Source organism: Notolepis coatsorum, assembly GCF_963971535.1.
Source record: "Notolepis coatsorum genome assembly, chromosome: 12".
Taxonomy (NCBI): Eukaryota; Metazoa; Chordata; class Actinopteri; order Aulopiformes; family Paralepididae; genus Notolepis; species Notolepis coatsorum.
This window is the reverse complement of record NC_140176.1, coordinates 53,003,753-53,020,549: the sequence shown is the minus strand read 5'-3', so window position 1 is coordinate 53,020,549 and position 16,797 is coordinate 53,003,753. Positions and strand designations below refer to the sequence as shown.

The window sequence follows — 16,797 nt, the reverse complement described above, 5'->3', positions numbered from 1 at the left end:
TGTTGTATTAAAGAGTATAGGCTAATGGAGCCATGCAGTGTGTGAACCATAGTACCGATATTCACTTCACCTGTTAAAGTGACAATTGCAATTAGTAGATAGATACTGAGTTTAACTTTGAATGCAGAACCGAAAATACTTTTACTGAAGTAATATGCCATTCATGTATTTCTACATTACAATATATTTTAATCTAAAAAAGGAATCTACTAAATACAAAGTTATGGAAACCATTTCCAACTAACACATAATATGCAACCGGGCATTTGTATTGCATGCTGGTGTTTTTGTGCAGTGAATGAGGGACTTTATTTGGTGGACCCACAGAATGTTTTTTTAATACTCAAATGAGGTTTATTTTATAGTGTTCTCAGTTCATGTGGAACAGGCCATATAAAACAATATGTCTAAAGACAGTCCAAAGAATAAACAAACGGCTCACACACGAAATCTCACTGATGTGTTACAGATTATGGCTAACAGAGCCATGCAGTGTGCGCACCATTTGTTTCTTTGTCTTTGTACTTGCATGATTGTCAACGAGTGATTACAGAAATGGGTAATGGGGGGCGACAGAGGCTCAGGAGGTAGAGCAGTCGTCTGGTAATCGGAAGGTTCCCGGTTCGATTCCCACTCCTCCCGGCAGCGTATTGAAGTGTCCTTGAACAAGACACTTAACCCCTAACTGCTCCCGATGAGCAGGGTGGCACCTTCCATGGTTGCCTCCGCCGTATGTGTGTGAATGTGTGAGTGAATGGGTGAATGTAAGGAACAAATTGTAAATCGCTTTGGATAAAAGCGCTATATAAATGCAGTCCATTTGGTAATGGAACCTCTGAAAAGACGTCACATCTATAAAAATGGCTAAAGCTTTTTTGATGAAAGATAGGACAAGCATACAATCAGAAACATTTATTGACTACATACAAAATGTAGGTACAGAAACACAGTATTTAATAGCATCTAAACTATAGGGAAACCAAGCAGAGGACAAATTCCTTCAAGTCTATAAAAGCAAATGTTCGCCATCCCTTGGGAAAAAGTATCACAGTAGCTTGATCACACGCCATCGATGCGACCGCGGCCAACTACATGATTGTGCTCCATAGAAGAAAATGTAATTTGATCAGTATGCACTGACTACTTTAAAGCAGATGTGTATTTCAGTATGTGGCGTAAAACTGGAATTCTCTACAGAATGATTTAAAGAGTTGTATACATATCTTTCAGTTCAAGAAAATGTATAAAGAAAGAACAATTAGACTTTATGAAGTTGAGGGGTAACAGGTTTCCGTATTTTTCTCATGATATTGTAAGTATTGATTGTTAAATGATTGTAATTGACAGACCATCTATTTCTATTGTTTATTTATGTTTTGAGTAAGGGGCAGGCTAAATAAAATTGTCTTCTCCCTGCTTCTTTTTGCTCATGGAATGTGCAAATTTAGATGTGCTTTGATTATGAAACACTATTTTGTTCTTTTATAGAACTGTCAAGCTGCCAAGGAACACACCCCACAGGTGTTCCTTCAGGACTTCCCTTGTTGCACTCGCAGGACATGGTGCCCTGGCGCCAGGCTGCCTCCCCAGGTTCACCAGGGTATTCCCCACCTCCTTCTGCCGAGGTGCTAGGAGATTTGTGGTGATATACCAAACGCCATTTCCCCAGATGCTACATCAGTGGATACTTGGTAGTTGTGCAGAGCCACACATGCCTTCACTATGTCCACTACCTTGTCCACTGAGCTCTTGATGGGGTGACGTAGGTAGGATCCTGAACCTTGCTGTCAGGATGATCATTTGTGCATGCCTGGTAGTTGTAAACCTTCTGGTCTATCAGATATTTTCACCTGTAAAAAGAACAGCATATCCATTAACCACACAGTCAGGTATATTTGCGGTCTCTTTCAGAGCGAACCTATACAATGCTCAACCGCATAGTATCAGGTTGGGAGGAAATACCATAGTCCAGAAAACAAATGCTGTTCAAAAATGTTGCTCAGTCAATGTTATATCCACTTTAGTATGGACTTTCATTGTGATGCGAGGGGAGTACACAGGGTCCCCTGCACATGGCATCCACAGCAACTGTGACAAGTGAGGTATCACCTGCTAAAGTGATCACGCAAGTCAATAATGAAATACAATTTAAAAAAAAAAAAAAATCTCATTTTACCCTCTAGTTGATACACTGACACGTATAATGGCCATACAAAGGCAATTGTAATTTTACTATGAAAATACTTTTCTGGACCTATATAACTATGATGGCCCCTGATCACAATCATAATCAATTTGATATCCAGTTAGCCTCTGTGACGACCCCCCCCCCCCCTTTTGGGTTGTTTCAGTTCATTTCTGTTCAATTCCATTTCATGTCTAGGTTGGACGTTGGCTCGTTAGCACTGAGGCCATACACCTGGGCCTCGGGTGTTTGCTCCAGGGTAAAGTCAAACTCACCAACACCACTGATTCCACTGACAAACATGCATACTTATTGTACGTAGTTGATTTGATTACTTTTGTTAATAAATCATTAGATTTTCTTGTTTTTTTTGTGGTTTCCATCCTTTGTTGCACCCTGAGAGGCAGGGGTTGTAACACAGCCTCATCAACCTTAACAACTAATTTAATGATAGAACTATGGAATAGTTTGTTAATATGTTAATTATTGTGCAACCCTATTTCGTTGAGTATGAACTATTGTTCTCTCATCGGGGCAAATAAGACAACTGGGTTACTATGTAATTTCCTTTATTCCTCAGTACCGACAAGAGGACATCAGGTACATAACTACCTACATAGTTACCCCAACACCTCCTCTTCCCTCTAAACCTGTCAAGCAAAGGTTAACCTTATTGTAAGTATATGAAAGAAAACAGTAACTTTCCACATGCAGCTGACTGGTGTTGTGGTCCCAGGTCTCTAGGCGTCTTGGTTAATTAAACTCTCTGCTTCCTCCCAAGATGGTACTGGTTTCTGGTCCAGGTTTTTTTTTTTTTTTTTAATGCCACATCTTAGCTCCTCCACGCAAGATAATGGAAAGACACTTGGAAAGACACATTGTAGTCACTATGATCCTAGTAGCTAACTCACAGAATTACAGTTGTACCTTCTCCAGCCCATAAGCTACTAGCTAAGCAGGTTAGCCAGCTGTTGCTTGCTAACTTTTCTTTGTAATGTTAGCAGGTCAGGTCCCAAACTGTGATACCACTAATTGCAACCACAAATTCCTTTCATCTGAAGGAGGTTTTCTGACACAGACTTGACTAAAGTAAGACAGTTAGCTTGACATTACTTACTTCCATCTTGAGTTCTGTGTCATCTCTGATCCAAGCAGTCGCCTCTGCAGCTATCAGCCGACACACTGCCCATTCCGACGGCGGAGCTCAGATGCTGTCTAATCGTTATATTCGCTAAGTTATGGCTCTGAGTGACTTTTCTTAATACCTAAAGTGTGAATGAAAACACATCTTCATAATGAAAAGGACATTATCAAAAAAGCTATGAGAGGACATACTCTACTCCATGGTAGTAGCTAGTGATATACCAGTGGTAAATTATGGGTTACAGATACAAGGCACGGTGTGACATTTTACAAGTCACATGCATTTGTGGATTTTATGTGAAACCGCATGGTAGAACAGTCTCAAAAGAATCCACACAAATAGGCAGTGGTGGAAGAAGTACACAGTTCCTTTACTTAAGTAAAAGTAGATACCCAGATAGGGCGGCTGGGTGGCGCAGCAGACATTGCGCTCGTCACCAACGCAAGAGACACCGGGTTCGAATCCAGCTGTCGGCGTTGCCTCCGGCTTGGAAGTCGATGGGGGGTAATCTGGACGTTGTGGACAGCGACTCCTACAGGTCGGTTGGGGGACGCCTGCACAGCAGAGACAGGAAATGGCGGGGGTAGTGTGAGCCTCTCACACGTTACACCTCGCCAATGAGAGTCCGCGCTGGCAGGTGAAAAGATGTGACAGGCTGCCTCCTCGTGTATCGGAGGGGGCACATGATACAAATCCTCCCTACAACCGGCGAGCAACGTTCAAGACAGGGGAGGGGAGAATTGGCACAGCGAAGTTGGGATGGGAGAAAAATAGAAAAAGAGGAGAAAAAGTGGATACAAAAAAAAGTAGATACCCAGATAAATGAGTACCCTGGTAAAAGTAAAAGTCATCATTAAAATTCTACTTAAGTAAAAGTAGAGAAGTATTTGCTATTGAATGTACTTAAAGGTCTCATGTCTTATAAATTGCCTTTTCCAGTGTTTAGCATTGTTTTCTAGCAATGTGGGGTTGTATCAATGGGGTCTGTGTCTCTAATTCTCATTTTGGCTTATCAGTCCACTTCATATGTCACGAGATCCTCCCCCACTGAACTAAGCCATTCTGAATTTTGCGTACCTGTGACGTCCAAGAATTCTCATCTGCATAACTAACGCCCCCTCTATGGTTGTAGCGCACACTCAACCATTCACTCAACAACAGAGCAAGTGGAAATACTGACACTTCTTCAAACGGGTTGACAGGTGCCGACAGAGAGAATACGATCAACAACGGAGCAGTGGGAATAATGCGGAAGCGGAAACATTTAGCTTTAGAGTACTTGATTAGAAATACAAAACAATGCATTTAAAAAAAAGAAAAACTTACAATTGTGTTCCATAGACTCACAGGAATTCTGTAAAATTGCCCAAATAGTGAAAGGAATAGCAAAACACGGGACCTTCTAAATGCATTCTACATGACGCTTGTGTATCCTAGTCAGTGCATTCAAGCCTCGGTCCATTGACCTATAGGTTATGAAAGTGGTATTGTCTGGGATTCCGACCATGCTCATCCTCTTTGAAAGAGGGGGATCCGTCGCAACAAATTATTTAGTTCTATTCAGATGTGGATTTCTTTTATAGTTGAATTATACAAAAGTAATAAGAATAACAGAGCAGTTGATGCAGAAAAATAAAAGACAACAGAATATATTCTCGAGTCAGTGAGTCCCTAAAACAAAATGCCACACAGACTGGTGGGGTCAGTTAGCTGTCCAGCAGTTTCCCTCAAGAAGCTCCCGTCTGTCCAGTGAGTCTGTCATAGCAAAACGTAGTAGTTCCTGGCCCAACCTCGACAGAGAGAGAGAACTCTCAAGGTCGGCCTACAAATGGAATGCTGGTTACCATGGAACCTCAACAGTAGATATGGCATATTGTAGACACTGTTTCATAGTCCTTTTACAATAGATATAATTATAGATAGATAGATAGATAGATAGATAGATAGATAGATAGATAGATAGATAGATAGATAGATAGATAGATAGATAGATAGATAGATAGATAGATAGATAGATAGATAGATAGATAGATAGATAGATAGATAGATAGATAGATAGATAGATAGATAGATAGATAGATAGATAGATAGATAGATAGATAGATAGATAGATAGATAGATAGATAGATAGATAGATCTATCTAGATAGATAGATAGATTCAATTGTGAATGTATATAATCTTCATACATTTTTACCATGTTTTCTATGCAAAATCTCTTTCTTCAAAGTAACTAGTAACTGATGTGTTCAGATAAATGTAGTGGAGTAAAAAGTACAATATTTACTTTGAAATGTAGTGGAGTAAAAGTATAAAGTTACCTCAAATTAAAATACTCATGCAAAGTACAAATAGCTCAAAATTGTACCTAAGTACAGTACTTGAGTAAAAAATACTTAGTTACTTTCCACCACTGCAAATAGGTGACACGTTTATTTCCATTAAAAAATTCTAAGTTGACATAGAAATTATGTAATACCACAGCTTTGGCATGCGTAGTTTGGCTCAAGATTAATCACCATTGTGAATGAATTCACTACCCAACCTTCACTTCATAATCCCTTCACTTATCATGGCGCACGTCGTCCACATCCTAACTGTTACCAAGCAAGTTTAGCTCAAATCTCCATCATTTTCATTCGCTTATATGTCATGGCCTCACATGGCGCCAACTGCGGATCTCGCCATCTCAAAGATGACAGAGCATAAATATGCAGCAGCATCTATTTATGTAACATTTATGTAATATTTTACAACGTTGAGTATACTCAATGTTGTAAAATATTACATAAATGTTTTTTTATGAATGACAATATTTGAGGAGCCTAATAATAGGGACTTTCATTCATCATTTTCATATTTGTGACTGTTTTACAAGGAATATAAAAGTTTCTTACTCCTTGCTGTTTTACAGAAGGCTGTCAGTGGACCCTGTCAGTAACACTGATGATGGGGGTTGACGTTAGATGTAGTATATAGTGTCACTGCGGCAAGGTTTACAACAATGTTGCTGACCAGGTAGGATGTGCTTCATCTCACTATTCAGCTGATTGCACTCTAGCTACAGTAAGGTGGTGCAGAGGGACTATAATGAAAGTCAGCAGTGAGCAAAGCATAAATAACACATTTCTTTATATTTTAATGTTGAAAATATGAATAAATGGCACATATTGTTTTTGTTTGGTAAGTGGCTATGGTATAAGTGGGATAATTATTATAATTGTTTTGGTTTTAAGGCATTTCCACTGCGTGTCGGGTGGTTCTTCGCCTCCATGTCATGCCTTAAAACCGCTCAACACAAACCAACTTGTTGATTATCCCTTACATATGTAACGGATGGTATCGTGAAGCGCAGTCAAGAAGGGCTGGGGTGAGTAGCGGTGCTATGGGTTAAACTCACTCTCACATCCTCAAAGACAGATAGACACGTTGCAAAGTAGTGAATTCACCTCTTGGTATAGTGGTCTGTGTTGCTGCCCGCGGTGTGGGAGACCGGGGTTCGACTCCCACTCGGGGCATCGAAGTTTGAGGTGACGTTGTCACAACCGTTACAATGGTGCCGATTGACCCGGATGCCTTGGGTGGAGTGGAGTGAGTTTGAGAGGGTGAGTGTAACGGATGGTATCGTGAAGCGCAGTCAAGAAGGGCTGGGGTGAGTAGCGGTGCTATGGGTTAAACTCACTCTCACATCCTCAAAGACAGATAGACACGTTGCAAAGTAGTGAATTCACCTCTTGGTATAGCGGTCTGTGTTGCTGCCTGCAGTGTGGGAGACCGGGGTTCGACTCCCACTCGGGGCATCGAAGTTTGAGGTGACGTTGTCACAACCGTTACACATATACAAGTGGTAAATTATGGGTTAGAGATACAAATGATGGATTACAAATACAAATTATGGGTTGCCAATACAAATGATGGGTTACTTACAAATACAATTATTTGTGCATTGTGATTTACCGCACATTGTGTTTTACAAGTTACGTAACTTGACATTTGTTTGTGAATACTAATGAGAGTTTGATTCCCATACTATCTTACCATCTTTTTCTGTCATACACACGTACGCACACACGTACGTACGCACGCACGCACGCACACACACACACACACACACCACAAACACACACACACACTCTCTCTCACACACACACACACACACACACACACACACACACACACACACACACACACACACACACACACACACACACACACACACACACACACACACACCTCACTAGCAAGGCCTGATATTACCATAGTTTAGACAAGCATTCTTCCACAATTAGAAGCCAGTATTTCTCTCTCCTCTCTGCCTCTCTTCTCTGCCTCTCTCTCTCTCTCTCTCTCTCTCTCTCTCTCTCTCTCTCTCTCTCTCTCTCTCTCTCTCTCTCTCTCTCTCTCTCTCTCTCTCTCTCTCTCTCTCTCTCTCTCTCTCTCTCTCACACTCATTCACTCAATCACTCTCTCAAACAAAGCACAAGAAATGCCTTCGGCTTCTTGGTTCTGATAGGAGCTGCGAGTTTGTTTTAAATTTAGGGTTATCCCAGGAACACACAAGTCTCTCCAAAAATAGGCAGCATTACAGAAAGTGGGTTCGGGGGAGAGGGGGAGGAGAGTTTGGGTAATGAACACCAGATGTCTTACCTTCACTGGTAGGCACATTCTTTGGAGCTTTAGTTGGTGTGTGATCTGTACTGGAGCTTATATCAGAGGAGATACTGGAGCTCCCTTTACCTGCAGCCAAAAAACAGCAAGAGAGACAACACAAGAACTTAAAGGACTGGAAATATAGGAACAAATGCATATAGGATGTGTTTTAGAATGTATACGTATGCATGCTGTTCCCCACAGGGAACAAGGTGGAAAGGAACCCAACCGGAGTAGGACATAAGATCAAAATGCCCACTGTGTGAATATGGTCAATTCAGGTGATAGTCCAGATGTATTTTCTGTTTGTTTGTTTGTTTGTTTGTTTGTTTGTTTGTTTGTTTGTTTGTTTGTTTGTTTGTTTGTTGTTTGTTTGTTTCATTTTGCTTGAATGTAAAGTTTGCATGGGTCTTTATGTGCTGAGGTTAAGTCCAGTCTCAATGTATAATGTAAAAATCTATGGGTTTTAATAAAGCTGAAATAATAATAATAATAATAATAATAATAATAATAATAATAATAATAATAATAATAATAATAATAATAATTATTATTATTATTATTATTATTATTATTATTATTATTATTATTATTATTATTATTATAATAATAATAATAATAATAATAATAATAATAATAATAATAATAATAATAATAATAATAATAATAATAATAATAATAATAATAATAATAATAATAATAATAATAATAATAATAATAATAATAATATAAAAGGCATAAATAGGGGTATTTTCATCATTCCTGATGGAGCTGTTCTTTACTAAAGAAAGTCTTAGAAATTGACTATAACGTTATATTTCCTACTTCCCTTGATTTCCAAATGTGATCATACAGAGAGACCTCTTTAAATCTAGTGCTCATGAAAGATCAAACCATTTGTAAACATTAATGTGATGCCAGAGATGTGTTTACAATTTCCTGGGAAATAACTCATTCTGCATGAAAAAAAGAACACATTAATCAACAACAACAAAAAAGTGTCCCTAGGCCACTAGGCCCTAATGATAAATTAGTCGACTGACTAATGCCATATATGTTCTGAGTGTAACAAAAGAAAAACGCTTTATAAAGCAACACAAAGACATTTAATAAAACAAATAACAAATAAAACATTTATAAAAGCATAGTCACAATGACAATGTCGTTCCCAAAGTCGGGGTCGCGACCCAAAGGTCGGCCGCGAGCAACCACGGGTGCGCCGCGAGATGATTTAAAAAAATAAAAATAAAAAAATAAAAAAAATAATATTTTTTATTTTTTATTTTTTATTTTTTATTTTTTATTTTTTATTTTTTATTTTTTATTTTTTTTGTCAGGCCACTGAACTTAGAAGCAGGCCAGGACAGTGTTTCTAGTTGTATTCTAAAATTCTATTCTATTGTATTCTAAAATGTGACTATATGGTTAACTTAATAAATAAACAAAAACGAAAAATCTACTTATTTCAACGAACATTTCAAACTAAATAACTGATTATGCACATAAAATGCTGAAAACAACCGAAGCAACAATAGTTTTTAATGAGGCTATGATTATTATCATTATTATTTTGCAACAAGTTAGCCCTCTCATAAATAGCACATATAAATGAATAACTAACTTGAACTAACTTAATAGGATTGAAGTGATATTTGGCTTAAAAAATCGGTCGACTGGCAAAAAAAAAAAAAAAAAAGCCCGACGATGTGCATTGGGCCGCGGCTCTCTGACGCCTTATTTTCTGGGCCCTGGCCTGAAAAGTTTGGGAACCCCAGGACTAGAGGACATAGGCCATAGTGAACAGGTGGGTTTTCAAGGCTGTCTTGAAGGAGGAGGTCAGATAGGTACTAGGGGGCAAGGGCATGGAGGGATTTGTATGTAGGGATGAGGATACAGGACTTGGCTGGGAGCCAGTGGAGGTGGATGAGGGTAGGGGTGATGTGTTGCCAGGGCTTGGTGCAGGTGAGAACCCTGGCAGCTGAGTTCTGCACATACTGGATCCTGTCCAGGGCATTCATGGGTATACCCCAGACAGGACTCCATTACAGTAGCCAAGGCAGGAGGTGATGGAGGCATGTATGAGGGTCTCTGCCACAGTGAGTCAGTGAGTGACAGCTTGAGTATGGAGATGTTTTTTATGTGAAAGAATGCAGTTTTTATACAAAAATACACCCAGGTTGTGGACTTCGGGGGACAGGCAGATGAGAGCAGCGCCGTGGGAGCCACAACCATGAGCTCTGTCTTGTTGGTGTTGAACTTGAGGAGGTTTGATGACATCCACATTTTCATTTCATGTTGACAAGGGACTGGGGGGGGGGGGGGGGGGCAGCTGAGCGGATGGTTTGGTGGTGAGATACAGCTGTGTGTCGTAGGTAGGAGTGAAAGCTCAGACCATGGTGACGGATAATCTGGCCAAAGGGGAGCATGTAAATGGTGAAACGGATTGGGGCCAAGCACAGAGCCTTGAGGCATGCCATCGTTGACTGGAGCCAGGGTGGAACTGGAGGCTCTAATGTTCTCAAATTGTTTCCTGCTGACGTATATGAGTGGAACCAAGAGAGAGCTGTGAGGCCAAGTTGGTCAGATAGGCAGTTTAGGGGGATAATGTTGGAGACAGTGTTGAAGGCTGCAGAGAGGAAGAGGAGGATGAGGATACTGATGTGGCTGGAGTCAGCAGCAGTGAGAAGGTTGTTGGTGATTTTGACGAGGGTGGTCTGGGTGCTGTGGTTTGGTCTGAAGGCAGATTGAAGAGGTTCAAAGAGCTCATAGTTGGACATGCGTTGGTGGAGTTGGCTGGCAACTGCCCTTTCCAGGATTTTGCTGAGGAAAGGAAGATTGAAGATTGGCTCGAAGTTGTGCCTTTTTGAGGGTACGTGTTACGAAGGCCATTTTGAAGCTGGAGCATTAACACTCTGGAGGCTTCAAAAAGCGCCACTCCAGTCGGTAGCAGTCAAGGGGGACATTCTGTTCAATATAGTACACACTGTATTGTTGAATTTTTTTAAATGGTAATTTGCAGTCCTTAACACAGAAGTTGTGTTGGTGACGGTAAAACTATTCCTACGAATAACTACATTTCTCCTTTATAATTTTAATGAGGTTTGCTGGTGAGGTGAACGACAGCTGAGAAAGTCTTCAGAGGCCGACAGTATCCATGATGATACATTGTCCCCTGGACCTTTGTTCCCAAGTAAACACACAGATGTACCCTGTACTGTAGCTTGTTTAAGTACCCCAGAGTAATGTAGTTCGCCTGTGTGTTGGTAATCAGGTCAATTTGAAATAAAATCACATCAGATTTATTAAGTGCTGGAGAAATCATCACTCCCAAACATCCAGATTATTTCTCAGTAGGTTGTAGATACCCTATAATAGAATAGGTACCCGCTAGTCAAAAAATAACTACAGTATAAGTTCTTTGTAAGATCCTGAATTGTTACCCCCTTAACATCTTTTTCTCCTGTACCTACATATGTATTTATTTTTGTACTGTACTGTACTGTACTGGTACACCGTCAGTACAAAAGATTACGCCATAACTCCAAAGTGATTGCACTGTACATTGCAGGGCTGTAATCTAAATAGTTTCAGTTTACCCCCCCCCCCCCCCCAGACATGACGTTTTCATTTGAAAGCAATGTAATCTCGTATTGAAACACTTTCATATGGGATGGAAGGGTGAAGTGTAAGGGAAGCCTCGTCGCTCCCTCCGGTACCTCGGTTATGGAAGAATAATTAGCCTTGGCACGTTGCACAAAGTCTTTTGCTCGTTTGTATGAGTAAGTGTCCCCTCTCGGTATTTGGAAGAGGAATAAAGTCTCCCATCAATCCCCTTTGGCCTTTACTTCCAAAAGGAACAAGTGGTAACGCTCCCGTATGAGTAATTGCTCTATAGATCTCTGATTACAGTTACATCTGTCGTCAACAGCATATCATTTCCTCAGTCATTCAGACCGCACAATAGCCATTCTAGGGTGCCTTTTAGTACACACTGGTTTGCAACGTTTACATTATGAACTATGATCACATTAAGGACTTTTTGTCGCCTATAACCCTATTCAGAACCCTATTCAGAAAAGCTTTTTCCAGATTGGATATCTGTTTAGGTTTTTTATCACAAGATAATCCATTTGATGTTGATCATATTGGACTGCAGGGTAATGGTAATTATGACAGTGTTTATATGAAACACTAATTGTCAATTAACACTCAATAATCATGTAGTGAGAAATCTAAAGCCCAATCGCCAAGCCCCAAATGTGGGGTATATTCACAAACATTATTGAAGAGTTTGAACTATAGATGGAAAATACGCCATTGTAAATCGGAATATAGATATGTTTAACTCCAAGTCATATGTACCTGTTAGTCTAGTGTTAGTCATTGTTTGAAAAGCTCAATTAATCAACTAGATAATGAAAATAGCCTATTTCTTATTTTTGGTATTGGGGCTATAATTTGTTTACGATTTAATCACTGATTGGGCATTTAACCCTCTGAGTCCCACATTAAAGATTCAGTACAATGACAATTGTGTTTTGCAATTGCGTTGCAGTTTTTAACAGAAGTTATGTTGATGTAAAATCATCCAAAATGTTAGAACGGTTGTTGTGAAAATTATGACTAAAGCTCTTTGATGTCTATCCCCCGGATATCAACAGAATCAAGCCATTTCAGATATCCAATCTGCTTCCTTGAAGATAATGCGTAATGTCCTTGGGTTACTCTGATTGGCCCATCTAGCTGAGTGGTGTAAGGACAACACTCTGTTCTTAACAATCAAGCATCTATAGTGTCTAATGAGAGTTGGCTGTGCTCAGAGAGGGTGCAAATACAATTTGACATCTGACGCTGAAATAAACTATACTCATGGCATTAACATTCCAAAACAGCCATTTATGATTTTCTTTTTTTACTGGATGTTTAACATCTACTTTTTATCATTAACCATTTCACTACCACACTACAGAAGGTTAACCTTTCACTACCACACTAGTGCAGATGGTGGTAGTGAAAGGGTTAACCTTCTGTAGTGTGGTTGTGAAAGGATTAACCCTTTGTCGTGTGGCAGTGAAAAGGTTAACCTTCTGTATTGTCACAGTGAAAGTGTTAACCCTTTGGTGGTGTGGTAGTGAAAGGGTTAATCCAGACAACAGAATTGTCATCACAATTCACAACATATCAAATATACATAATGCATAATGCCTAGCCAGGCTGAAGACTGATCTGCTGAATTCCAAAGAGATACTCTCTCTCTGTGTGTGTGTGTCTCTCTTTGCGGCCCACTTGAGAAGTGCCTACAGTCTTTCAGGACTGTGGGCTGCCTGTAGCGTAGTTGTTTATTGCACTTCATTCCTCTGTCAGATCATAAATGCGGCTTTGTGGCTTTCCTGAGCAGAAGTATGTGCCTTTACCCAGCAGCATGACAGACTGAGAGGTACTCCCAAACACTTCTACCCACACACACACACACACACACACACACACACACACACACACACACACACACACACACACAAACACATGGCTCAGTATACGCATGCATGCAATGCAGAAAATGTCAAGTGCAACTATAGCGACACAGCCTTGACAGCTCCTAAAGAAAAATGGTAAATGTGAATGCTGTGACGGCATCTGCGATAGCTATACACCGATCCCAAAGTTACAAAAAACATCAATTTTGGGATACTGATACTGATCATGTCAGATATGTGATTGAACCCTTCCACTGAAGAACCAATAACTCTGTTTTGAATTTGTATTTTTTGGAAAGCCCATGCATTTGCAATTGTAAAGTACAATCCAGATGAATGGGATGTATCGTAAGAAAGCACTCAACCTCTACTGACTTTGGCTACGAATGAACACTTTAGACAACACAACATCTTTAGATGATAAAAGTTTGGAAACATCGTTCCTCTGAAAAAGATATGGAACAGTGCCTGCAGTTCACTAAAGGTCCGCTCTCAGCCGGGTGACATCACTTAGTTGGCGGCAGTTTGTCAGGGGGCCGACGTGGCCGAGCTCTCGAAACACAGAACACGTTGGTGGGTTTCATGTTGAATTATCCCACACATTCTCTGTGAAACGGAATGATAGGATTCAGATTTATTTTTTTTTATCTGCGAAATGCCTCTTTAAAACTGTGGTTCTTCGTCTGAGGTGCTCAATGATTGCAGCTCATGTGGGACATGTCTTCGATAGAGACGACTGCTGAGGTGACATCACCGAGCCATCTGCTCTGGCTGCTTCCTATACGGTCCTCACAGAGTGAATCACTGCCTCATGCTGGAGGGGCCTGCAGATGGCCACTTGAGACCACATTTCCATTCCATTAGCTGAGGCCAAACTTAAAACTATACACTACACCCCCCATAATAATGAATGGGGGTGTACTTCATAGAAAATAGATCCTACTTGAAACTGCTCACAACCGGGTCTGTGTGTTATCCTGAGTAACCGGGTCATGATTCCTGGGAAGAGACATTACTGTGGAGTTTTTAGTTTTTTTTATGCTTTGAGCACCACAAGCCGAGTGCCATTCAGTTCCATTGTATTGGAGTGACGGCAGATATCTACAAAACTAGGCAAATCACGCCAAAACGATCTGGATGGATAGATATAGCACTCCAGGTAAGGGGGGGGGGACATATGTTTTTTTTTGTGAACTACCCCTTTAAAAATGCAGCGTAAGACGAAACAAGTGAAGCCTGCACATAAGACAAATATAATTTTTTTTTGTTGATTTGAGAGTCGATCCTCTCCTAAGGATTGACACATGCTGAAGACATAATAGGCCTAACTGCTAAAGGCGCCTGAGAATTGTTTGTTGACATTTATGGAAAACAACTTTCAGAAAGGCTCCTGCTTCCTGTCTTGTGCTTATATAATGGGAATTTTACTGCGTGTTTGTGACCAAAGCATGATTAATTGCAGCGTCAAGACTCGAAAACAGATGTGGACATAAATATTTTGCTGTGCCAATTGCTTTGGTTATTGATGTAGTCTTGGAAATGATCATACAAGACTATAGTATTTCATTTTGTGTAAGCATGTAATAATAATATTAATATATGTCAGATTGTCAGTAGTTGGCATGGACGGTTTTATTAACATGCGGGCCGGCCGGCCCTCCTGCTATTCTTACTTGAGTAATGATGACCTCAGACCGCACGGTCTGGTCTTTTTCCTGTATTATACCGATATTGTTTGCAATTGTGGGTTAATTCATCGCTGCCATTGGTTTTTTCCATAATCTGAAAATGTGCCGAGTATATAACAGACGAGGTGACAACACTTCTGAGGTTAGAGTGGCCTCTTTCGTCAATGAGGTCACTGTGGATTTTCAATGCGGTTGTTACACGTTCAGAAAGACTGCCTGTGGCAGTGAAGGATCAGTGCAAAATGGTAACCAAATACCTCTTTAATGGTAAAAGATCCAGGTATGTCGTTCTCCGCCATATAAATCATATTTAGTAGACAAGGAGGACATTGGACCCCGGTGTCAAAACACCGGCATATTGTCATTTAACCCACTTCTGGTTTATAATGAATATTTTGTAAGATTAAAGCGAATAACGCAATGGACGTTATTTCAATTGAAAATGACTGCTATTGTTGACTTGATTTGTTGGGGATGAGGTGATTACGAATAAAGAAATATGCTATTTATTTGAGAGATGCTCTATACTATAGTGAGGAATTGATGCAGGTGTAACATAACGAGAGTGAGACCAATGGCTACACAGATGTTCACTCTCAACAATATACAGCCACTGCATTCGCCAAGTTCCAGGTCAAAACCTTTACTTGCATAAAGCTGGTTAATTTAAGGTGCGTGTCAAATAGCTAATTGTTGTGCAAAGTATTGCAATTCCCATTCCATTATCATACCGTAAATAATTATTGATGCGACCGTCAAGTAGTTTTCTAAGTGATGGGGGTGAGTAGAAAGTGTTAAGAGAGCTGGAAGCCATCAAATACAAAGTGAAACGTTGTTTGGTGATGATGGCATTTTCAATTGATATCAGAACCAATGTTGGATATGCTTATGAAAAAGGTCCATATATTGAGCAAGGTTGAAAATGCATTACCCTTTGCCATTAAAAACATTCTAAAGTATCATATTTTAAAAGGAAAACGTATAGCTATTGCTAGAAAGTCTGGTGCTGATAAATCATAGTTACTTACCCTCACTTCCATACTGTTTGCCATTGTTCGCACCCATTCTAAAGAATACATAATCTATGTGCAAAAGTAAAATCCCAGAATAAGAGTCCCTGTCAGGGACTATGATGGGCAACACATAGTTGGCCTATTGTTGCAGTCCGTTATGTGATGACTCCAAATAGTTAATCCAGATGTTGAGAAGAGAACGTCTCAAACACTACGCAAAACCAATGGCTAAAGTAGAGTTGAGTTTTGAGTAGGTTTACTATCTGTGATCATCCTCGGTACAGCATCGTTCACCAAATCCGGATTATAGCGGGAGCCTATCAAGAAAACTTTCTCAAACGCCCTAAATGGCAAGCAGCTGTTGATCAGGTTGAGTGCGTGCAGTTACAGCGGCCAGGCTACTTCGGAGTATATCCTGAGGACGCATAGCATTCGTCCAGTGCGCTTCGATTTAAAGGGACCGCAGGTCTGGGGCAGGAAACTGGACCCAAAAGTGTTTGAAACACCCACAACAGAGTCATAGACATAGTACAACATGTGCAAGGCATTCACCTTCACCATACAGTAAACACTGATATCTTCAACACTGACAAATTTGCTAATTAGGACTGACTGATTTATTTTAGCTTTTCAGTAGCAAGAGG

At 40.1% G+C, this 16,797-nt stretch overlaps 1 protein-coding gene across 1 annotated transcript in view; it reads right to left on the bottom strand.

Annotated features, from left to right (window-relative positions):
* Nucleotides 1–16,450, bottom strand: part of LOC311238160 (F-box/LRR-repeat protein 7) — a 42,687-nt gene extending 26,237 nt beyond the window's left edge. The window contains exons 1-2 of the mRNA XM_084326172.1: nucleotides 16,169–16,450; nucleotides 7,976–8,065 (exon numbers count right to left, since the gene is read on the bottom strand). Of these exons, the coding sequence (XP_084182298.1) occupies nucleotides 7,976–8,065; nucleotides 16,169–16,205 (127 nt within the window). The 5' untranslated portion in view covers nucleotides 16,206–16,450. The remainder of the gene's footprint in view (nucleotides 1–7,975; nucleotides 8,066–16,168) is intronic.
* Between the last annotated feature and the right edge of the window lie 347 nt (nucleotides 16,451–16,797).